Genomic DNA, 22,998 nt, shown 5'->3' on the forward strand with positions numbered 1-22,998 from the left:
AAAAGTACAAAAATTAGCCAGGCACAGTGACAAAAATTGAGCCCAGGGGTTCAAGATCAGCCTGGGTAACACAATGAGATCCCAACTCTTTAAAAAACAAAGAAAAACTGGGCACAGACCAGGTGCAGTGGCTCATGCCTGTAATCCCAGCACTTTGGGAGGCTGAGGCGGGTGGATCACTTGAGGCCAGGAATTTGAGACTAGCCTGGCCAACATGGTGAAACCCCGTTTATACGAAAAATACAAAAATTAGCCAGGAACAGCAGCCAGTTACTATGGAGGCTGAGGCAGGAGGATCGCTTGAACCTGGGAGGCGGAGGTTGCAGTGAGCTGAGATGGCACCACTGCACTCCTGCCTGGATGACAGAGTGAGACTCTGTCTCAAAAAACAAAAAACAAAAACAAGCAAAAACAACAATAAAAACTGGGCATGGTGGCTCACACCAGTAATCCCAGCACTTTGGGAGGCTGAGGCAGGCGCATCACCTGAGGTCGGGAGTTCAAGACCAGCCTGGCTAACATGGTGAAACACCGTCTCTACTAAAAAAAATACAAAAAATTATCCGGGCGTGTTGGTGCATGCCTGTAATCCCAGCTATTCGGGAGGCTGAGGCAGGAGAATCACTTGAACCAGGAGGCAGAGGTTGCAGTGAGCGAGGATCGCGCCAGGCTGGGCAACACAGTGAGACTCCGTGTTTAAAAAAAAAAAAAAAGGCTGGGCACGGTGGCTCACGCCTGTAATCCCAGCACTTTCGGAGGCCTAGGCGGGCGGATCAATTGAGATCAGGAATTCAAGACCAGCCTGGCCAACATGGTGAAACCCCATCTCTACTAAAAATACAAAAAAGTTAGTCGGGCGTGGGTGGCCTGCGCCTGTAATCCCAGCTACTCAGGGGGCTGAGACGGGACAATCGCTTGAACCAGGGAGGCAGAAGCTGCAGTGAGCAGAGATCGCACCACTGCACTCCAGCCTGCGCAACACAGCCAGGCTCTGTCTCAAAAAAACAAACAAACAAAAAACCAAATTGCAAATAGCAAAAGTGTAATCCCATTGAGAAAAAAACGTGGGTGACACAAATGTGGTAAAAGGCACAGGGCCAGGCTGGAAGGGAGTACCCGGACGCTCCGGAGCTGTCCAAGACTCCAGGGGCGGAAAAGCTGGGCTGAGGAAGTGCCCTTCCTCTACGCTTCTGGTGCCAATGTCCCCTGCCGTGCCCACCCTGGGTCCCTGGCCTGAGCTCAAAACCAACTCCGAGCTAGGGGAGCTCCGAGCCGGAGTGCTTCTAGAGTGCCCAGGCCACTCCTCCCCTTCACTTCCCGACAGTGAGGGCGCCGCGAGAGGCGAGGTTGCGGAGGTGCGGGACGATAGTCAAGCTGGATGGTAGTGGAATCCACCTGTGCGTGATAGGTTACAGAAGGGAGAGGTGAGGCACGGTGAGGTCCGCAGGGATGTGGGAGACGCGACGGGGAGGACTGGGACGAAACGAGACTAGGTCCGCAGGGGTATAAGGGGAGCAGCGCAGAGAGTTGGGACGAGAAGGGGTCTACAGGGTTGTGGGGGGCGCGGTGGGGAGCGGAGAAGTCCGCAGTGGTGCAGTGGCCCGGCCGGGAGCATTGGGGAGACGCGGCGCTCCGCAGAGGTGGCGGGGAGCGTCGTGGGGAAACGGGGTCCGCAGGGGTGTGAGGGCGCGGCGGGGAGCGTAGCGGGGTGTTCAAGGTTGTGGAGCTTGTGGCGAGGAGGGTTGGGGCAAGGGGGGGACCGCAGAGGGGTGGGGGGCGTGGCGGGGAGCGCTGGGGCGAGGCGGGGTCCGCAGGGGTGTGGGTGACGCGGTGGGAACGGTTGGGGCGAGAAGGGACCCACAGGGGTGTGAGAAGCGTGCAGAGACGGCATTGGTCCCCCAGCTCCCCGCGCCCGCGGGGAAACGCGCAGCCTCGAGCTCTGTGTCCTGGGCCGCGCGGGTTAACTGGAGAGGGAGACGCGCGCCCCTATTCCTCAGCCGCGGCGCGTGCCTTTTCTGCGGCGTTCCTAATTGGCCCGACCAGAGGTCCGCTCCCAGAAGCCCCTCCCACAGTAGGCGTGGCCCCGCGTAGCTCATGGCTCCCCCAGTGGCGCGTCAGCGTGGTCTCAGAGCCTGGGCTGCCGGGCGGGGCCGGATCGGTGGAGATCGTCCCGGCAGATGACCGTCTCCCGTGCCCACGCCCCAAACGCTGTCTCTGGCCTGGGTGTGCTCGGAGCCCACGAGATGCAGAGGCTCGGACGGCGAAAGGAACCTGGCTGAGATCTGGGTTTTGAACCCGTGGGCTCGGCGCAGCATCCCAGCAGCGTGCGCCCACAGGTGACTCCTGGCGGGGCGCGGTCTGCGCGATCGCAGGCGTCGGGTCTCATCTACCGTTCACACACGGGACGAAACGGGCCACCCCCACCAGGTGGCTGAGAGGATGCACCTCCAATTCCATCCCTCCCCACATGCCCAACCTCCCAACCCATGACTCAAGCAGATACCTGGGCGTCCCCTTTCACCAAACGCCCACACCGCGGGCAGGCCTACCCCTCACCCCGCAGTCAGGTCGCCCTACATCCTTCTTTGTAAAACCCATAGCAGTAGAGGGAGCGGAATGGTGGGGCAGGGCTGGAAGTCCAGCAGGAGTGAGTAGTGGGGACTGATGGTGGCCAAGGTCACACAAAGCAGTGAATTCACTTCATGTCAAAAGAACGGCTCACGTAAGATAGTTACTTTTGTTATGTATTTTACCACAATTTTTAAAAAGGAAACCAAAACCCACCAAGAGTGCTTCCACCACACCTCCAATAAAATCCTCCTGCAGCAGCTCCCTAACCCAGGTCACTCACCCTGACCCCAGGCCCCTCTCCCACCACCCAGGGCTAGCCCTATGGACCAACCATCTCGGCCAGTCCCTCCCCGACCCTCCACCCAGGGAGGTGGGCGCTGGTCAGTGAACGGGGCAGGCCAGGCCCAAAGGCTGGCCCAGGGCTCACCAGCTCTGGGACTGGGTGCCCTGTCTGAGGTGGGGATGACCGATAGGCCAGCTCTGGGTTTTGAGGACGGGCACATCAAGCACTGACAGCCAGCAAGCTGGGCACAGGCGCTGTTCAGCCTGTAAGGCATTGGCTGAGAACCTCACCTGCCTCTCTCTGCCTGTGAGCCCCGGCAGACAGCTCTCCCAGGTCCAGCACAGGCAGGCGCTGGGCAGCCACTTCGTGAGGGGTGCGTGGCTGTCAGGGCAGAGGTGGGTATCCCTGCACCCCACCTCTCAGGTCAGGATCCACAACCGTCGCCTGCTTTCCTGGGCTGCCCCTGGGGCTTGTGGGCTGAGATCAACCCCTTGTGCCTTGCCCCAGGCCCTCCCTCAGGCAAGGTCCTGCGTGGCAGGTGGTTCTTCCCTGGCTGTTCCCTTCCAACAGGCGGGGCCCAGACCATCCTATTGCTTTGGACCTGGAGACATTTCCTTAACTGGGCTTTGCAGCAGAGGGAAGAGAACAGTGGCAGAGCCAGGCACATACCTCCTGTACCCAGGACAGCACCTGTAAGCAAGGAGGAAGGGGGCCACCCGCCCCAGAACCCAAATGGAGAGAAAGTCAAGACAACCACCCCTGACCTAGGGCTGCACCAATCCCTGATGTCTGACCCCACTGTGGCTATCCTCAGAGCCAGGAGGGCTCCAGAAGCCCCCCCGCCTCAAAGCTGTTCAGGGAGTCTCACGGCCTGTTTGCAACATGGGTGTGTGCCAAGGCCAAGGGGACACAGAAGAGGGCACGATGACACTAATGGGGTGAGCAGGGCACATTGGTGCCTCCCACGCAGGGTCACCACAGCTGGCAAGCACCAGGCCTGGGGATGGATGGGTGAGGAGACAGGGTTGTTGAGAAGGGGAAATGGAAAGCTGGTCATCTGTGGCACTCAGGGCTGGGCTGGCAGCGGAAAAGAGGGCGGGGTCCTGGGCCCAGCCTCCCTCCTGGAGGTCAGAGTGGAGCACGTGGCACTCTGCCCTGGCCCAGAACTAGGCTGTGGGCTCCACACTGCACACCCAACTCAGGTGCAGACGGCAAACCCCTGACTGTTCGCACTCGTTGTGCCTTGCCCCCTTCCTGCCCGCTCTCCGCCCCTAGCCCACGGTGACTTCACCCCTACGATGCCAGCCACTGACTGACTGCCCCTCCCTCCCACAGTGACATCTTCCTGGGATCTGCAGGTCTCAGGTCTACCTGATGCAGACAGACCCTGACCCCTACTGGAGCCCAAGGCCGAGGCTGAACTACAGCCCAGCCATCCCACCCAGGCCACGAATGCCTTCCCCAAGAGGGCAACCAAGGACGGTGCCATGTGCAAGCACAAGCAAAACCCGGAGCCAAGGTGAGTCCTGCTGGGTGCACATTTATCCCAGCCACCGCCTCCAGGGCGGCCGCAAAGGCCCTGGGCGTCATTCCAGCAGGGCTCCCGACTCACTCCCTGGAGACCAGCTCCCCGACCACTCAGCCCTGATGGCATCCAGCTGCGGCTGGGCGTCCTCTCAGCCGAAGTCCTTGTCACTGCCTGGCTGCCTCCGCCTGCCACACAAGCTCACCCGAGATGTAGGTGGCCTGGACGTGAAGGGAGTCATCGAGCACCACGAAGTCTGGAACAGAGCCGGGCAGTGAGTAGGGGGCAGGAGTGGGGCTGCCCACCTACTCCCCCACAACTCAACACTGGTGGGGAAACCAAGGCCCAGGGATACGACCAGTGCAGGACACCGTGACCCATCACAGATGGATAGAGGTGCTGGACAATGCTCCCTGCAACCCCTTGCCTGGCCTTGTCTGCAACACTAGAAAGCTTGGCCTGATGGCAACACGGGGCTACAACTGAGGCTGGCAGCCGGCAGCCCACCTGAGAGGAGGGAGCTAGGGAGGACCCACCCTTCCTGACCTTGTCCAGGCCACCTCAGGACAACAGAGTCTACAGACAAGGCCAGGCTGCCCGGTAACCCTGCAATGTAGCCTCACCTGCGTCAGCACCAAAGTCCAGGGTCCCCTTACTCTTCTCCAGCCCCAGCAACTGGGCGGGGTGCAGGGATGCAGCCTCCAGGGCCGACTCCACGCTGCAGCCTGCTTGGGGGACACACCGGGGTGACGGTCCCCAAGCCCACGTGGCTTTGTGAACAGCCCTCCACCACCCCAGCACTCTGTCTCAGGAACTCTGCAGCAGGCTAAGAAGGATCCCGCTGGTCTGCCTGTCACCCTGGGCCCGAGTCACCAAGTACCCACTGCCCAGGAGCTCCTGTGGGCAGGGCCTGGGCTACACTCCGGGCACCCAGTCCAGCCCTTAGAGACCCGCCAGTCACAGACCACCTAAACCCGCACCCGTGCTGCTCACTGACCTGTGGCCTGCAGGAAGTGCCGGACGCAGACGTCCATTGGGGCTATGCTGCCGCTCAGCGTCTTGGTTCCTTGAGAGCAGAGAGGGCAGGCTCTGGGGGGTCGTGGGCCACCTGGCATGCGGGCTGGGACCTGGGACCCAGTGGGTCAGGGTGCTCACCTGCCACATAGGCCGTCAAACCGTCCACTTCCACTTCCTGCTGTCCCAGCGTGTGCCGGCCGTTGCCCAGGCCCAAGGCAGGGATGGCATCAGTGACCAGCACCAGCCCTGGGGGAGAAGAGGCTCAGAACCTGCTGGCCCAGTCATCCTGCCTGCCCGGCCCACCTGACGGAGCTTACCCTGGGGGTGGGCGCGGTGGGCGATCCGCAGGGCGGCGGGGTTGGTGTGCGTGCCATCTGCAATCATCCCGTAGAAGATGCAGCGGCCCGCGGGCAGCCGGTCACTGGTCAGGAGCCCCACGATGCCTGGGTCGCGGTGGTGGAACTGGGCAGGGTCGGGGGAAGGGATGGCTGAGCGACAGCAGGGGCTGCTGGAACCCCAGCCCCGCCCCAAGGGCCCCACAGCACTCACAGGCAGCATGGCGTTGAAGAGGTGGGTGATGAAGGTGGCTCCGCTCCACACAGCATCCTCTGCCGCCCGCAGGTCAGCCACTGAGTGCCCTGTGGGACCTGGATTCAGACTTTGCACCTGGCCCAGGTCCCCCAGGCAGGCCCGCCCTGAGCCAGCCCCTCACCTAGGGACACGCAGATGCCACGGGTCGTCAGCTCGCGGATCACCTCGTGGCTATGGCTCAGCTCCGGGGCCAGCGTCACGATGCGGACATTGTCCAGGGGCCCGTAGGTGGCCAACAAGTCCTGGAAGGCATTGGCCTCGAAGGAGCGGAGGTGGGCCTCGGGGTGCGCGCCCCGCTTCTCCCGGCTGATGAAGGGGCCCTCCAGGTGCAGCCCTGGGAGGAGGGAGCAAGTGGCTCCAGCAGGTCCCTATCCCACCCAGCCCTTTTCACCTGCCCTCCCCACCAGCTGGGTATCTGGAGGGGTTGGGGCTGCCAACAGGTCCCACAGGAGCCTCCCAGGGTGGGGGCAGGGAGGGGGTCAGCCACTCACCGAGGACCCCTGCCCCATGGGGACCACCACTCTTCACAGGGATCTGAGGAACAACCTGGGGGGAACCAGCTGTTAAAGCCCTGTCCCCCACGGCCCATTCCCAGAGGCCACAGCCTAGCCAAGGCCAGAGATCTCGGGTCAGAGTTCAGAGCCCAGCACCCAGCCCAGCCCCGGCCACCTGTCCCCTCACAGGGGTCAGGAAAAGCACAGCCGGCAGAACTGAAGAACCCATGGCAGGAGCAGGAAGAAACGACAGGCGTGTGGGATGCCAGCGGTCCCTGGGCCATGTGGGCAGGCTTGTGGGCGCTGAGGGTGGCCCCGGGCACGGCAGCCCAGGGAGCACGGCTGGGAGGCAGGAGCAGCAGGGACCCTGGGGCAGAGCTCAGTGTGGGCATGACCAGGGCTCAGCACTCTGTGTGGCCAACACCGTGGCCAGAGCTGGACACCATCAGGAAGACCAAGAGTGTCAGGGAAAGACGGGACACAGGCTCACACCATACATCTCAGAGGCGGGCAGGCGGTCCAGCACACACTCCCTCTCTCCAACACAGGCACGCGCCCGGGGCCTTCCCAGAGAGAACAGCTTCAGGTGAAGATGGTGGCTGGACCGTACCCTCCCCTGAACTCCCCACCCTGCACAACAGTAAGACTTTTTTTTTTTTTGGAATGGAATTTTGCTCTGGTCGCCCAGGCTGGAGTGCAATGGCATGATCTCGACTCACTGCAACCTCCGCCTCCCGAGTTCAAGCGATTCTCCTGCCTCAGCCTCCCGAGTCACTGGGATTACAGGTGTGCACCCCCACGCTTGGCTAATTTGATATTTTTAGTAGAGACGGGGTTTTACCATGTTGGCAGGCCAGTCTCAAACTCCTGACCGAACACCCACGTTGGACTCCCAAAGTGCTGGGATGATAGGCATGAGCCACTGCACCGGGCCAGCAGTAAGACTTTTAAGAGCCTTAAACCCTCGGGATGCAGAGGATGGGAGGAAGACAGCCAGACTTTGGGGGCTTGGCAAGAGGACACTGGGCAGGTCTGGGGGGGTGCATGCAGTGAGGGAAGTGACCTCCACAGGCTCAGGATGGTACCTTGAGAAGTGGGGTGATGTGGGGACCAACAGAAGAGTACCTGCCCTGAGTGTGCTGGCCTGGCCCCCGGGGAAGTAGAGCAGATGGGCAAGGGTCGGTGTGGGCACAGCAGGAACTCGGGAAATGTGTGTTCTCCAGGCGCTCGGCAGGGTGCCAGCCAGGCCCAGCCCCTCTGAGCTCTGCAAGACTCTTCTCAGGGAACCCAGCCAGTTCAAGAGAAAGGACCCAGGGACCCCAACCTACAAGTGCCTCCACAAAGCCCCTCCCACAGACTGGGTGCCCCCAGCCGGCCTGCTGACACCTGTTCTGAAAGAAAGCACACCAGCAAGTTCAGCAGGCCCTGAGCAAGCCTCGAAAAGGAGCCTGAACACAAGAGGACAGGGCCAGGCGGGGAAGCAGAGACCACGAGGAGAGATGGACAGGGAAAAGGGCCATCACGGACACTCTCCAGCCAGTAAGAGGTCTTCTGTTCCTGAAACAAGAATAGGATGGTAGAAAAAGGAACATTGGGCCGGGCGCGGGGGCTCACGCCTGTAATCCCAGCACTTTGGGAGGCCGAGGTGGGTGGATCACGAGGTCAGGAGATCGAGACCACGGTGAAACCCCGTCTCTACTAAAAATACAAAAAAATTAGCTGGGCGAGGTGGCAGGCGCCTGTAGTCCCAGCTACTGGGGAGGCTGAGGCAGAAGAATGGTGTGAACCCGGGAGGCGGAGCTTGCAGTGAGCCGAGATCGTGCCACTGCACTCCAGCCTGGGGGACAGAGCGAGACTCTGTCTCAAAAAAAAAAAAAAAAAAAAAAGAAAAGAAAAAGGAACATTGGGCTGGGCACAGTGGCTCATACCTGTAATCCCAGCACTTTGGGAGACCAAGGTGAACGGATTACCTGAGGTCAGGAGTTTGAGACCAGCCTTGCCAACATGGAGAAACCCTGTTTCTACTAAAAATACAAAAACTGGCCTGGCGCGGTAGCTCACACCTATAATCCCAGCACTTTGGAAGTCCGAGGTGGGCAGATCACTAGGTCAGGAGATCGAGGCCATCCTGGCTAATATGGTGAAACCTCATCTCCACTAAAAATACAAAAAATTGGCCGGGCGCGGTGGCTCAAGCCTGTAATCCCAGCACTTTGGGAGGCCGAGACGGGCGGATCACGAGGTCAGGAGATCGAGACCATCCTGGCTAACACGGTGAAACCCCGTCTCTAATAAAAATACAAAAAAACTAGCTGGGCGAGGTGGCGGGCGCCTGTAGTCTCAGCTACTCGGGAGGCTGAGGCAGGAGAATGGCGTAAACCCGGGAGGCGGAGCTTGCAGTGAGCTGAGATCCGGCCACTGCACTCCAGTCCGGGCGACAGAGCAAGACTCCGCCTCCAAAAAAAAAAAAAAAAAAAAAAAAAATTAGCCGGGCGAGGTGGCAGGCACTTGTAATCCCACCTATTCAGGAGGCTGAGGCAGGAGAATCACTTACTCAGGAGGCGGAGGTTGCAGTGAGCAGAGATCGCGCCACTGCACTCTAGCCTTGGTGACAGAGGGAGACTCCATCTTGAAAAATAAATAAATGGCCAGAGAGGGGAGTGAAACAATCAGCAGGAAGCCTGGAATTGAGTCAGAGCTAAGAAACGAAGCAAAGATCACTCACGGCAAAGCAAGCAGAGATGGCAGCTAAGAAGATGTCACTGCACCACACATCCCTTCATACCACCCTGATGACTGACCTATGCGGCTATTCTCATCACAATTATGGGGAACTACTGGGAAGGATGACGGGCAAGAAAGTGGCTGAGAGGACTCACAGAGCCACGAGCACGCTGATGTTCAGCTCTCCTGGTGGAAGGCAGTGGATTCTGACCTGAGCTGAAAGACTGAGGAGCAGCCAGCACAGTTTTTAGAGCTATGGGGACAAATTCCAAGAGTCCACTGTGTTGAAAGTGATTGTCCCTAGGGTGGAAGCTGGCTGGAGCAAAGGGCCACTGTTTTTCCTCACGACCCCTGTGGATACACAGGCTCACTAAAGATTAAAACAGGAAAAAACAACAACAAAAGGCAATGGCTGAGTTTTTCTAGAATGGAGTTTTAGAAGGGAGCAAGAGAGTGCTACGTAGAGAGAGCAGTGTCAAAGATCAACCGAGGGGAGTGGAGTGAGGCACACTCCAGGCAGATAAGCAGCTGGAAAGGTCCAAGTGTAGAGAGCCTGAGGGGCCAGAGGCAGGGGCCTGCCTGCCCCCTAGAGGTGCCTCACCTTGGCTCAGCAGGTAACAGACTTGAAGCAGAGAACAAAGTGATCTGACCTGTCTCCAGGTACCGTAGCAATGGGCAGGCGGAAACCCCCCAGAAGAGAAGGCGGTCTCAGTGAACAAGAGCAGGACAACAAAAGACCGAGGAAACTTCTGGCAAGGTGACCATCCAATTCCACCCAGGGTGAATGGCTCCTGGAGGAGGTGGCATGCATGGTGGAGGACAGACACAAGTGAAGGGGCCTCCAGTTTCTAAGACAATTCAGGAAGGAGGCCTCCCAATTCCCACTCTCAGTAGTTGGCTCTCTGCTTTCATCCTGTGTGCGCGCCAAGGGTAAGACACGCTTTGGGAGACAGAGGCGGGTGGATCACAAGGTCAGGAGTTTAAGACCAACCTGGCCAAGATGGTGAAACCCCATCTCTACTAAAAATACAAAAAATTACCCAGGCGCAGTGGCAGATGCCTGTAATCCCAGCTACTCGGGAGACTGAGGCAGGAGAACCGCTTGAACTCGGAGGGCGGAGGTTGCAGTGAGCCAAGATCGCGCCACTGCACTCCAGCCTGGGCGACAAAGTGAGACTCCGACTCAAAAGAAAAAAAAAACCAAAAAGACACCTGCACTGCAGTGGGTGCTGGGAAAGAAACCTAAGTCCTACTTGTCAGAGACTCTTCCTAAAGAAGAAGAGCCATAGTTCCTCCCACGCCTGTGCTGGCCAGAGATGCGCGGGCAGTCAGGGGCACAGTGGGGACAGGAAGGCAAGGCTTAGCAGAGGCGGCTTAGGGAGCAAGCCAAGGTCTTCTAGGCCAAGAGTTTGGGGACGGCAGTGGGGAATGTGCCTGAGGACAGAGAAGAGGCTGGACAGGTAGGAAAGGAATGCTGCAGGTAGGGGCAGGGCAGAGATGATGTGCTGAATCCTGAATCTTGGACAGGTCGCTCTAGCAGGCCCCAGAGCTCCAGAGAACAGCTGTGAGAACCAGGTGCCGGTTGGCAGCAGGTTTTTGACATTTGACTCTGTGTGGGGAGGGCTGTGGGAAATTTCCAAAAAGACATCCATGGTTGATACTGAGTGGTTAACACTCAGCATCTCACGCACAATGCTGAGCACCCATGACATGCATGCTGCCATCATCCGCACTTTAGGTTTGAGGAAATAGAGGCTCAGAAAGGCAGTAGGCTGTCCTGAGTCTTCCAGCTGATATATGACATCAGGAGGCCAACGCCAAATCCAGAAAGCCTGCGCCCAGAACCCACACACCAACCCCATTGTTCCCAGCTCTGGCTCTGCCCACACACCAAGAAAGGGACCCCTCGGGCATAACCCAAGCGGTGATCCTGCAATGAATCCTATACTGGAGGGGAAAAATGACTGGGGCTCTGGACAGAACTCGAACACAGACGGCTCAATTCAAGTACTGTTAACAGTGTTCATTTCCTCAATTCACTAACTCTTGTGGCTACGTAAGAAAATATTATCTTAAGAAATAGTTAAGTACTGGCTAGGTGCGGTGGCTCACATCTGTAATCCTAGTACTTTGGGAGGCTGAAATGGGCAGATCATGAGGTCAGGATTTCAAGACCAGCCTGGCCAGCATGGTGAAACCCCATCTCTACTAAAAATACAAAAATTAGCCAGGCATGGTGGTGGGTGCCTGTAGTCCCCGCTACTTGGGAGGCTGAGGCAGGAGAATCGCTTGAACCTGGGAGGCAGAGATTGCAGGAAGCCAAGATCGCGCCACTGCACTCCAGCCTGGTCGACAGAGCGAGACTCTGTCTCTAAAACAAAAACAAAAACAAAAAACAAACAAACAAAAAAACAGTTAAGTACTAAGAAATAAACAGGCATGATGGGCCAGGAACAGTGGCTCTCGCCTATAATCCAGCACTGTGGGAGGTCAAGGCAGGAGATCTCCTGAGTCTAGGAGTTTGAGACCAGCCTGGTTAACATAATGAGATCCCTGTCTCTACAAAACACTTTTTTTTTTTTTTCCCCAGACGCGATTTCACGGTGTTAGCCAGGATGGTCTCGATCTCCTGACCTTGTGATCCGCCCAACTCGACCTCTTAAAGTACTGGGATTACAGGCGTGAACCACCACGCCCGGCCCAAAAAACTTTTTAAATTAGTCGGGTGTGGTGGCACAAGCCCTTAGTGCCAGCTACTCTGGGGGACTAAGACAGGCGGATCTCTTGAGCCCAGGAGTTCAGAACCAGTTTGGGCAATACAGTGAGACTCTATCTCTACAAAAAACGTTAAAATTGGCTGAGCATGGTGGCACACACCTGTAGTCCTACCTACTCAAGAGACTGAAGCAAGAGCATCTCTTGAGCAGAGAAGGTTAAGGCTGCAATGGGCTATGATCACGCCGCTTTATTCCAGCCTGGGCCACAGAGAGAGACCCTGTCTCTTAAAAATAACAAAAACTAAACAAACAAAAAAACAGGCATGTTGGATACAACCTACTCTCAAATAGTTCAGTATAAAACAGCATAGGTACAGCCTTGAATAGTAACACACAGCAAAGAGTTAACCCTGGAGAACCTAAGTAAAAATTAAAATAAAGAAAGACCAAGAACAACCAAATTTTTTCCGGACAGGAAGGAAAGTGGAAGCGTGGGGCAAGCAGTACGGGGAAGTGTCTTCTGGAAGGCGTGTTCCACCGAGTCACACATCAGACAGGTTAGGGAGGAAGAGCCTGACCAGGGACTATCGCTGTGCCAATCACAGTCCCCCGCGACCTTGGTTAAGGGGGTGGTTTCTGAAGCCTGGAAGCAGCCAGAGAGCAGTGCAGACGGTGGGGCCGGCCTATGGCTCAGAGGGTGCTGAGCCTGCAGTGTGGAGACAGCTGCGGAGGACAGAAGGTCTAGGGAGGCCAGGCAGAGCAACAACTGATAAAGCAGCACAGGGGCGGGACCCTGGCCCAAGTCGGGTCAGCAAGGGGGGCCAGACACAGGACCATGGAGCACGTGCTGGGGATGGGGCGTGAGTTTGAAAATGAGGGGGCTGGCTGCTCCCGGAGCCCCTTCCGCCTCAGCCAAGGAGCCTCACCTCACCTTGTGATAAACCTCCGGTGGGGAAGTGACCAGGGTGGGGCAGAAGGAGGTGACGCCGTGCGACAGGATTCTCCGGGCCACCAGGGCAACCCCCGAACCTACGTCCTCCGTGGCTTGGGAGAAGTCGACACCAAATCCACCTGCGGCCACAGAAAAGAACGTGTCGCATGGAGCTCAGACTTCCTCCCCTGGGTCCCCCCGCCGGCCCCGAACCGCACCGTTAATCTGCACGTCGATGAAGCCGGGCGCCAAGATGCGGCCCCCGCAGTCCCGCCGCTCGTCGGCCACGCGCCGCTCCTCAAAGAACAGCTTCTCCGGGTCCAGGATGCGGCCTCCGCGCACCCACAGATCCTCCCTGCGGACGGAGCGGGAAGGTGCTCGCATCGCGGGCCTGACCTCGGTCGCGGCCACTGCACCCCGCCCGGTTCCCGTCCCCGCACCCTGCACCCCGCCCGGTCCCCGGCACCGCACCCTGCACCCCGCCCGGTCCCTGGCCCCACAGACCCCGGCCCGCGCCCACCTGAGCAGCTTCCCTCCGCGCAGAATCCGGCAGTTAGTGAACTGGAGCACCCGGGCCTCCGCCGCGCCCTGCCCGCCGCGCATCGTGAGCCCTGTCGGGAGCGAGCGGCGCCGGAGCCCCGCGGCGGCGAAATCCCGCGCCCGGTGACTAACCCCGGTTCAGAGCGCGGCCGCGCCCACGTGACCCTCAGCTGACTGAAGCGCACGCCACGTGACCGCCGCGCCCACGTGATTGGGCCGACCCACGTGACCGACGGCGCCCAGCGCCGGCCCGCCTTCCCCCGCCCACGCGCCCAACAAGCTGAGCAGACACAGGCCCGTCACATCCAAAAACTTTATTGGACACAGCTCCGCGCAAGGCCACAGCCCGGCGGTGAGGGCGGCTCCATCCAGGAAGTCTCAGCAACAGGAACCCACAAGGCGACACTCTAGCTAAGGTTATAGATAGCTGGGAGACGAGGGCCGCTCCGCAGACGCGGTAACAGGCCAGATCTTTATAAATAAACATCCAGTAAAGAGAAATGACAACTCTAAATCATCCGCATACACAGAGCACTCTAGGGGGTGGGGCGCCGGGGGCCTGGAGGGGCGATGAGTGGGCCCAGATGTCCACGGCATGGGGCGGGCGGGGGCAAGGCCAGGAAAACAGACGATGGGCACTAGGACACTGCGCATGTACAAGACCAACTACTAGGGGCGGCGGCCCGGTGCGTATGTGTCAGGCTGTTCGTTCTGGAATGAGGAGGGGTGGTCTTTACATAATATTCTGTGGCTGGTGGGCTCGGAGAGGGTCTACTTTGTGGAGAGGATGAGGGCGACGATGAGACCGTAGAGGCCGAGCACCTCCGCGAAGATGAGAATCAGGATCATGCCCACGAATAGTCGGGGCTGCTGGGCGGTGCCCCGCACGCCAGCGTCCCCCACGATGCCAATGGCAAAGCCGGCTGCCAGGCCGCTCAGGCCCACGCTCAGGCCGGCGCCCAGCTGGAGGAAGCTCCTGGGGGCAAGAAGAGAGGACTGACATCAGCAGCCTGCTGACCCAGGGGAGACAGAGGGAGACAGGGGTCGGGGTCACCACCCACGGGGGAACCGCCCCGCTCCCTGCGGCCCTGCAGCCCTCTAGCCCTATGCACGGGCCTGACCCCAGCGCTCACCTGTAGAGGCTGATGTCGTCATTCAGGGAGTTGGCGATGAGGACTGCCACCACCAGCCCGTAGATGGCGATGATGCCAGCCATGACCACTGGGATGATGGACTTCATGATCAGCTCTGGCCGCATGACGGACATGGCCGCAATGCCGGTGCCGCTCTTGGCTGTGCCATAGGCAGCGCCCAGGGCTGTGGGAGGAAGGTGGGGTGAGCCCACAGCAGTACGCAGGCCAGCTGGGGCTAGGACCCCAAGGTGCAGCTTTGGCACAGCTGCAAAGGCCACCCCAAGTTATCACATGCAGAGGGGGAGCTCAAGAAGGCACCCAGCCCACGGCAAGAGGACCCAGGAGGTACAGCCACAGGCAGGCAAAAGGAACCCAGGATGGCCACCCCTTCCTTCCTCTACGTGAGGCCCCCACCCTCAGAATCCAGCTCTTCCTCCAGCAGCAGCCCTTGTGGCAGCGTGGCCCATCTGGAGCTCCTGGCTCTGTGGTGAACCTACCTGTCACCCCAGGGAGGCTCAGTGCAGCCTCAGCAGCCCGTATGTGGGGTCAGGGTCAGTTGACCTTTGGGGCTACTGCCCAGGCCAACACGCTGAAAAGTCACCAAAGGTCTTGTGGATGGCAAAGCCACTGCTGCAGAGTGTGACCTGAGGGTCAGAAGCAGCTGACCTGGCCACTCTTGTCACCCAGGCCAGAGCTCCCTTGACTCACTGCCCAGCCCAAGCTCCCCAACGCTCCCAGCCCCAAATATTCCCCCAGGAGGGTCAAACGTTCTGCCAGAAAGGGCAGCTCTCAGCACCTTCAGTCACACAGCAGGCCTGGACCCTCGACAGACTGGAGAATCTTCTCTAACCAGACAGGAGACAGGGTGAGCCAAGAAGAGGATGGGGGCAGAGAAGACTACGGGAACCATGACCAGTCCAACCACGAGGCCTCAGCTGACCTCCCAGAGGGGTCTCCCTTGCACGCAGGGGGCTCTCAGCACACAGGAGCCTGGCCAAAGGGCCCGAGTCTCCCACCACAACAGTGCTGGTGGGTCGGGCTCCAGGGTGGTGCCTGTCTCCTCCAGAGCTGTCCCTCCTTCCTCTCCCAAAAGAATGTTGCCTTTCTTTTCAGTTCCCCTCTTCTGGGCCCTATTCTCAAAGTGGAGAATTCTGTGGACACAGCAGAGTCACGGGGGCTCATTTGTCTTTCTGACTTCTACCAGCTGCCCTCCAGGGCCACCACAGGGGCCTACTGAGCTGCTTGATTGAGTGGACTTGCACTGGCAACTCCCTGCCCCCTCTCTGCCTATGACACTCATGCCATGGTCTTTTAGGGGAGGAGATCAATAACCAGCCTGACTTGACCAGGCGCAGTGGTTCACGCCTGTAATCCCAGCACTTTAGGAGGCCAAGGCGAGCAGATTACCTGAGGTCAGGAGTTCAAGATTTGCCTGGGTAACATGGTGACACCCTGTCTCTACTAAAAATACAAAAATTAGCCAGAGGGGTAGCGCACACCTGTCATCCCAGTTAGTCGGGAGGCTGAGGCAGGAGAATCGCTTGAATCTGGGAGTGCAAGTTGCAGTGAGCTGAGATCACACCACTACCCACCAGCCCGGGCGCAGACTCCGTCTCAAACAAGAGTGAATCTCTGACACACACACACACACACACACACACACACACAAAACAAACAAAAAAACCTAACAGCAGCCTGACCTGCAGAAGGCTACATAGAACAGAAGTGGAAGAGACCAGGACTACCCCCACCATTTTTCTTCATATTTTATTGATATATTTGGACCACAAAAGTTGCCTATCTTGTGCTCCAGCACTGAGCAGAAGTGAGGACACAGGCACAGTGACCTCCGGGCACAGAGAAACGCTCCAGAAGAGCGGAAAATGGGATGCTGGGGAAGGGCTTCATAGACAAGTGTCCCAAGTTGGCGGGGAGAGAGGAGTCACAGGAAAACAAGGCAGTAAGACAGGGGCTCTGGACAGCACCCGTGGAGACACCCAAGACGATGGCGCTGGGTATCCAGGGAGTGACTGAAGGGAGGGAGGAGGCTGGGACCTGGGCCAGGGAGCCACACTGCCTCCTCCACGCCACCTTGGAGGTGCCCAGACATGCCACGCCAACACCCGGTGCACCTGAAGACTGGGGCCCAGGGCCTGTCCCAATGCCTGACCTCAACTCCTGGTTACAGTGCATTTTTTCCCTGGCGAGCATACAGGCCAATTACAGTGCATTTTAGGGGCTCCCGTTACAGGCCCAGGACCACATCCGACTGCATCATGTATGCACAAGAGACTAAAGCAAGGCGGACATGTGGGCAGGAGACTGAATACGGGGAACTCAGCAAGCCAGGTAGTGGACCCTGTTGAGGCCAGTGTCCACCAGAGGCAGGAAGCGAGCCAGACCCTTCCCTACAGAGGGCAGCGGGAAGAATCATGTGGCTGGCAGTGGGAGGAGGCACCAAGAGGAGCACAGGGAAGAAAGAGATAGCCACCAAAAGCATTGTACCGTGAGCACCCTGGACTCCAGTCCGGAGGCCAAGCCTGACCAGACTGCAGAAGGCAGACCTGTGAGCAGCACCAGGCTCAGCGGCCACAGAAAGAGTGGGGGGCTAGAAAACAGTTCCAGAAACACAAGCACAAAATACAGGGTGCCCGCCAGCAGGGAGGAAGTCACAGGAAATACAGAAAAGGAGCAAATGACAATTTCTTGGGGGACACGAAGAAAATCAACAGGACATTTATCATGACGAAAAAAAAGGGAAGCTGGGATGGGGTCCTGCAAGAGGCCTGTGGACCTCATTCGATTTAAGACAAATCCGTCAGTGCCAGGCAGGCCAAGGGCCACAAGCTGGGGACAGAGTTGGAGGCTGGCGTGGTGGCAACAGCAGACGCCACTGGGAGGCAGGGGGCTTGTTTAGGTCAGCACAGCAGGTGAAGCCAGGTCCTGGAGAAAAGCATGTTTACAAGGCACAAATGAAGTCAGAAGTTGGGCCAGTCATGGTGGCTCATGCCTATAATCCCAGCACTTTGGGAGGCAGCGCGGGTGGATCATTTGAGGCAACAAGGAGTTTGAGACCAGCCTGAGCCACATGGCGAGACCCTGTCTCTAAAAAAAATTAGCTGGGCATGGTGGTCTGTGCCTGTAGTCCCAGTTATTCAGGAGGCTGAGGCAGGAGGATTGCTTGAGCCTGGGAAGTTGAGACTGTAGTGAGCCGAGATCACACCACTCACTGCACTGCAGCCTGGGAAAGAGAGCAAGACCCTGTCTTGAGAAGGGGGAAAAAAAAAAACATGTGATTTGATTGGCCAAGTGAAGTCAGAGGTCACTCCTGGAGAGCCACAGTAAACCACGTTTATCCTGAAGAGCCAGGGATAATCAGGCTGTCGAAAGGCCTGTGTAGGTCTTGATGGAGAGGGAGGCAAGGAGCTGGGTGCAGAAATAGGGCTCGGTGGACAAACTCAGGGCTTCAAGAACAAGCAGCAACAGCTAGAATTTCAGTTCCACATGGGCAGGGATCCCATATTGTTCACTGCTATCCTCCCAGTGCCTGGCACATAGCAAGCACTCAATCAAGATTGGTTGGATGAATGAATGACAGCCACAAGCAGTATCCCACAGGTGGCCAGGCAAAATGGAATCTCTGGAGGCATTCTGGGGGCAAAGAACAGAGGCGGCTCTGGGGAAGGACTCAGAAGCCTGTTGCAAAAAGCCTTGAGTGTGTGGAAAGAGTAGGCGGTGCCTAGAAGGAAGGATAAGTCTAGACCACTTCTTCCACCACAAATGACCCCTTTCTTGCACATGATGGGAAGGGCAGGGCTCACTCGCGAATGGCAGACAGGCCCAGGCAGAGGGAGGCCCCCAAGAAGCAGAGAGCCCCAAGCCCCCACCCCGCAGGTGTTTACAGTCAGCAGAGACTGTTTGGAGTTCAAACCCTCCACATACCTGCACTAGGAGCCTCCCCAGGCCACCAGGCAGGGTGGGGCAGGGCAGGGTCATCAAAGCTAAAACCAGACCTAACCACGGAGGCGGAGACCAGACCGGGCCAGGCCAGTCCACGGAGGCTGAGACTGGGTCAGAACTTAACTCGTGGGACCCACATTCCTGGGCCTAGCCCTACACCAAGTGCCAGTCTCCCAAGGAGACCAACTGTCACTAAATTGGACGCCCAGGACCTGTCAACGCCCAATTTCAAAAGCAGGGTGCCATCAAGAACCCTAGAAGGCCCCTTCTCCAAGCCCAGGGAAGCCCCTCCCAACTTCAGGCCTCAGGGAAGGAAAAGAAGGTCATTCATTCATCCCTCCATTCATTAGGACCAGAACTGGAAGCCTCAGTCCTGAGGGCAACCACTCGATCCTGTAAACTCGGACACCCATGCCACCCTGTCACCCACCTCAGAGCATAGACCCTCCGCAAGCTACACAGCCCCGCCAGCGCCGACAGTCTCCCAGCTCCCTCCACTTCCACACACTCCCAGCCCTGGGACTCCGCGGGCTCTCCGAACCAAGCCCTCAGCCCAGCTTTCCCAAACAGCCCACACAGCGACACGGGTATTGGGCAACCGTAACCAGCTCCAACCGGAAGTACCTGCCTGTGGGTGAGACCCACCTGACCCCCGGGGCCGGCCGCCACAAGGGCGAGGGCTGTGGACCTCCCATGGGGGACATGGGCTCCCCACCGGCCGGAAAGCTCCAGGCACGCTTCTCCGCGCACTGGGGCCTTCGAGGTGTGATGTCACCTGCCCGCAGAATCGGCCCGTGCGCCGCCCCCCTCGCGCCCCCACCCTAGCCTCCCTCTCGCGGCTCCCGGGGCTAAGATGGCAGCGGCGCCGCCGCCCCACCCCCGCAGCCTCACGACCCGGCGGCTCCCCGCAGCCCTCGGGACGCCGACCCCCGCCCGCTGTCACGCGAGGCCCGGGCGCCCCCGACCGCTCGGCATTACGTCAGAGTGACGTCACACACCGGACCCCGGCGAGCTGCGGGCATGAGCAACGCGCGCGCCCCCGCCCCAGGGTCCCTCCCGCCGCGGCGCTCACCGCTGAAGACCATGGCGGCCGAGGCGCCCATGACGGCGAAAAACGAAGCATACTCAGGGCCGCTCTTGGACTCGGACATGTCTGCAGGTGGGGAGAGGGCGAGCTCTGCGGGCCGAGGCGGTGGCGAAGGCGGGGGAAAGGACGGGCCGGGAGCTAAAGCGAGCAGGCGGGCGGCGGCGAAGGCGATCCGGCCCGTCAGCCGCTGCGCTCTAAATACCAGCACCGCAGAACAAAATGGCGGCCGCGGCCGCGTCACATGACCTGGGCCCCGCCCCTGCGGGCGGTACCACTTCGTACCGTGGGGGAGACGCGGCCGGGACGCCCAAGCGGCCCGTTGACCTCCGCCAGGCTGTGCCTCCAGCCCAGCGACCCGGCCCCGGCGGCCCCGCCTCGGCCTCCGCGGGTGTTGCCGGGCGCCGCCGGCCTTTAGATCCCCGCAGCGTTGGACCGGTCTCGCATCGGGGCGGGGCGGTGTGTGCTCATTAGCATACGGGGCGGGGCCTCTGGGTGCCCCGCCTCCTCTGCGGCTGCACGGCGTCTGCAGGTGTTCGGTTCCCAGCGACGCTTTTCTTTACAACCCTGGCGTGAAGCCGCAGGCCGTGTTTCGCGGCCTTGCCCCCAAGGCGGGGCCTGACTCCGCCGGGCGAGGGTCTTCCAGGATCTCCCTACCAATCCTCGGCAAGCTAAGGGTCCCAGCAGATGTGTGGGGTGCGGGCTTCCTCTGCCTCACCGTCCGGAAAAACCCCCAGCCCACACCTGTGAAGTCCCAGCCCGTGGCTGCAGCCCTTCTGTGTCCCCGGGTCACCTCCATCCAGCCTGTCCCCAGCCTCCTCCAGACCCAGACCCACTGCCTCTGACCCAGCGGTTGGTGACTTCACCTCTCGCTTCGGAGAAAAAGGATCCCCTCCCCGGACCTGTCTCTGCCCTTGCAAAACATTAGTGGGGTGTGTCTCTGCCCCTCAAGATGTAGGCATGACTGGTGGAAGCCCTGTCGGAACTGCGACCTCTCGAGGCCCCCCCGGGCTCTGCACATTCTGGCGTCCCGGTCCTCCCACCTGTCCTTGCAGCCACCCACGCACGCAAAGCCTGCACCTTCAGGGCCATCTTTCTGGAGCAGTTGGAGCGGTTCCCGCAGCAGTGAAAGCAGCCTAGCCAGGGCTGGTGCTGCCCCACTGATTCTGTGTGGCAGTCCCTGGCACCCCCTCTGCCTGATCTCCACTCCCCCTTTCAGGGGCCCTGGGCAGCTACCACCAGGCCTGGGTGTCCTTTGAGCTCTAAGACCTCATCCTGGGTTAGAGCTCTCCCTGAGTAGCCTGCATGTCAGCTCATTACCTTCTCCATGTAGGCAATGGGGTCATGGCCCCTGACCTGGCCCTTCCTGCTGGACTCAGCCCCACCTTCCCCAGCAGGAGCCTCCCTTGAGCCCCTTCCCCAAGCTAACCTGGACCTGGACTCTTGGAACTTGCAGCCCGTGAAAGTCCCCAAGTCTGTCCTGGTTCAAAGGAGAGGAGGCAACAGATATGGCCAGAGGCCCTTTTTGCTCCTCCCTCTTTCTTGCCCGACCCTTGTTTCTGAGAAGAGGAATCTTCACTCTGTCTCCACCTCCTCACCTGCCCTTCCCTCCCCGGCTCCTTGCCCTTGCCAAGGTCACCGGTGACCGCCATTTCTCTAAGCAGAAGGACATCTGTCAGGCTTTTCAAGTGGATCTCTGTGCTGCGTGGCCTGCCACCCTCTCCACACACTCTCCTCTCTCCTGTGGACTTCCTAAGCCTCAGACGCCCTCAGTCTTCCTGGAGTCACAAGACCCCGTAGCCCTAGTTTCGCTGCAGGTCCTGGCATATCCAGGGCTGCCCCGGCTCTGCCCTTCCCTTGCTTGATCCCATCCTTGCCCTGGCTTTGTCCCCCATCTTATGCCATCCTGTCCCTCACCTGCACCATTCCAGCCCCGACCGCCCTCTGAGTGAGAGCAACACTGGTGCCTGCCCCCATGACTCCAAGCCCTCCAGGAAAGCCCAGGCCAGGAAGGCTGCTGCCTGGGGCCGAATTCAGACCAAGGAAAGGTGGTGCAGAGCAGCCAACCATGGAGAAACAGCACAGTGCAAGCACAGTCCAAGTCCAAGTCCAGCACAGTGGGCTAGGCGCAGTGGCTGCCGCCTGTAATCCCAGCACTTTTGGAGGCCAAGGCGGGAGGATCGCTTGATCCCAGGAGTTTAAGACCAGCCTGGGCAACAAAGTGAGACCTCATCTCAAACAAAACAGTGTAGGGTGGGCAAAGTGCACCTAACTCCGCTATGGCTGAAGCACCAGGACTGCAGACATGGGGACGTGGAGAGGATTCCCTCTGCAGGAGCAGGGAGTGGGTCAGCTGTGCTTAGTGGCCTCTTACCCATTCATTTTCTGCCTAGGTTCTGGTGTGAGAGGTCATACCGGGTCTCCAGTGTGGCTCCTGACACCTCAAGCTGGTGTGTCTGAAGCTGAGCTCGCCCCCACCCCTTCACCACCAGCTTCCACTGGGTTATTTCCATTCCTGCAGAAGGCACGCCCATCCCCCCTGCAGCCTGATGTCACGCCACTACTCCCTCCCCACTCTCTATTACTCACGATCCCGAGATCCTGCCTCCCCAGCTTGTGTCCCCGCCCCTGCCCCGGCCGCTGCCTGGCCTAGGTCTTCTCATTGCCTACCCCCAATCAACCCAGTCTTCACCTTAAAGCCACAGGATCTTTCCAATGGGCACTTTCCATCCTGGAATCCTTCAGCCCCTCAGGGGCCCTCCTTGGTCCCCTCCCACTTCTCATCACCAGCCCCCCAACGTGTCTGCATCACCTGTGTCTGCACCAACTCTCTTCCTCACTCCCTACTTAAGAAATGTGCCTCAGTTGGCCAGGTGCCTGTGATCCCAACATTTTGGGAGGCCGAGGCAGGTGGATCACAAGGTCGGGAGATGGAGACCTCCTGGCTAACACGGTGAAACCCTGTCTCTACTAAAAATACAAAAAAGTGGGCCAGGCACGGTGGCTCATGCCTGTAATCCCAGCACTTTGGGAGGCCGAGGCGGGCTGATCACTAGGTCAGGAGATCGTAGACCATCCTGGTGAACACGGTGAAACCCCGTCTCTACTAAAAACACAAAAAAATTAGCCAGGCATGGTGGCGGGCGCCTGTAGTCCCAGCTACTACTGGGACTGAGGCTGAGGCAGGAGAATGGCGTGAACCTGGGAGGCAGAGCTTGCAGTGAGCGGACATCGCGCCACTGCACTCCAGCCTGGGCAACAGAGCCAGACTCCGTCTCAAAACAAACAAACAAACAAACAAACAAACAAACAAACAAAAACTTAGCTGGGCGTGGCGGCATGCACCTGTAATCCCAGCTACTCCGGAGGCTGAGGCAGGAGAATCGCTTGAACCCAGGAGGCAGAGGTTGCAGTGAGCCTAGATCGCG

At 59.2% G+C, this 22,998-nt stretch overlaps 3 protein-coding genes across 3 annotated transcripts; 1 reads left to right on the top strand and 2 right to left on the bottom strand.

The window, feature by feature from the left end:
• Positions 1-2,726: 2,726 nt before the first annotated feature.
• AMDHD2 (amidohydrolase domain containing 2) lies at positions 2,727-13,569 on the bottom strand. Its single transcript, XM_026447559.1, has 11 exons — positions 13,374-13,569; positions 13,072-13,208; positions 12,854-12,993; positions 6,479-6,533; positions 6,109-6,321; positions 5,946-6,034; positions 5,714-5,858; positions 5,535-5,642; positions 5,377-5,445; positions 5,003-5,104; positions 2,727-4,635 (listed from the first exon to the last, which is right to left on the bottom strand). Exons 1-11 carry the CDS (start codon positions 13,454-13,456, stop codon positions 4,547-4,549), a joined length of 1,230 nt encoding a protein of 409 aa, XP_026303344.1. The 5' UTR covers positions 13,457-13,569; the 3' UTR covers positions 2,727-4,546.
• CEMP1 (cementum protein 1) lies at positions 2,893-3,796 on the top strand. Its single transcript, XM_026447533.1, is given in 6 exon segments — positions 2,893-2,941; positions 3,045-3,173; positions 3,176-3,275; positions 3,277-3,383; positions 3,386-3,725; positions 3,727-3,796. Coding segments are annotated over 6 exon segments (795 nt in total).
• Positions 13,570-13,692: 123 nt separating the features above from the next.
• ATP6V0C (ATPase H+ transporting V0 subunit c) lies at positions 13,693-20,015 on the bottom strand. The gene is made up of 3 exons (XM_023189124.2): positions 19,559-20,015; positions 14,527-14,710; positions 13,693-14,369 (listed from the first exon to the last, which is right to left on the bottom strand). Exons 1-3 carry the CDS (start codon positions 19,635-19,637, stop codon positions 14,165-14,167), a joined length of 468 nt encoding a protein of 155 aa, XP_023044892.1. The 5' UTR covers positions 19,638-20,015; the 3' UTR covers positions 13,693-14,164.
• Positions 20,016-22,998: the final 2,983 nt, after the last annotated feature.

The sequence above is a fragment of the Piliocolobus tephrosceles genome, chromosome 17 (genome assembly GCF_002776525.5).
Source record: "Piliocolobus tephrosceles isolate RC106 chromosome 17, ASM277652v3, whole genome shotgun sequence".
In the NCBI taxonomy this organism is placed as follows: Eukaryota; Metazoa; Chordata; class Mammalia; order Primates; family Cercopithecidae; genus Piliocolobus; species Piliocolobus tephrosceles.

Excerpts from the sequence above, each read along its gene's own strand:
- AMDHD2 (XM_026447559.1), bottom strand. The coding sequence starts at position 13,456 with ATGCGCGGCGGGCAGGGCGCGGCGGAGGCCCGGGTGCTCCAGTTCACT. Across the intron at positions 6,322-6,478 it reads CCATGGGGCAGGGGTCCTCG|GGCTGCACCTGGAGGGCCCC; the intron begins GTGAGTGGCTGA and ends CCCTCCTCCCAG. Across the intron at positions 5,446-5,534 it reads TTTGACGGCCTATGTGGCAG|GAACCAAGACGCTGAGCGGC; the intron begins GTGAGCACCCTG and ends TCTGCTCTCAAG.
- ATP6V0C (XM_023189124.2), bottom strand. The coding sequence starts at position 19,637 with ATGTCCGAGTCCAAGAGCGGCCCTGAGTATGCTTCGTTTTTCGCCGTC. Across the intron at positions 14,711-19,558 it reads GGCCGCCATGGTCTTCAGCG|CCCTGGGCGCTGCCTATGGC; the intron begins GTGAGCGCCGCG and ends TTCCTCCCACAG. Across the intron at positions 14,370-14,526 it reads GACGACATCAGCCTCTACAG|GAGCTTCCTCCAGCTGGGCG; the intron begins GTGAGCGCTGGG and ends TCTTGCCCCCAG.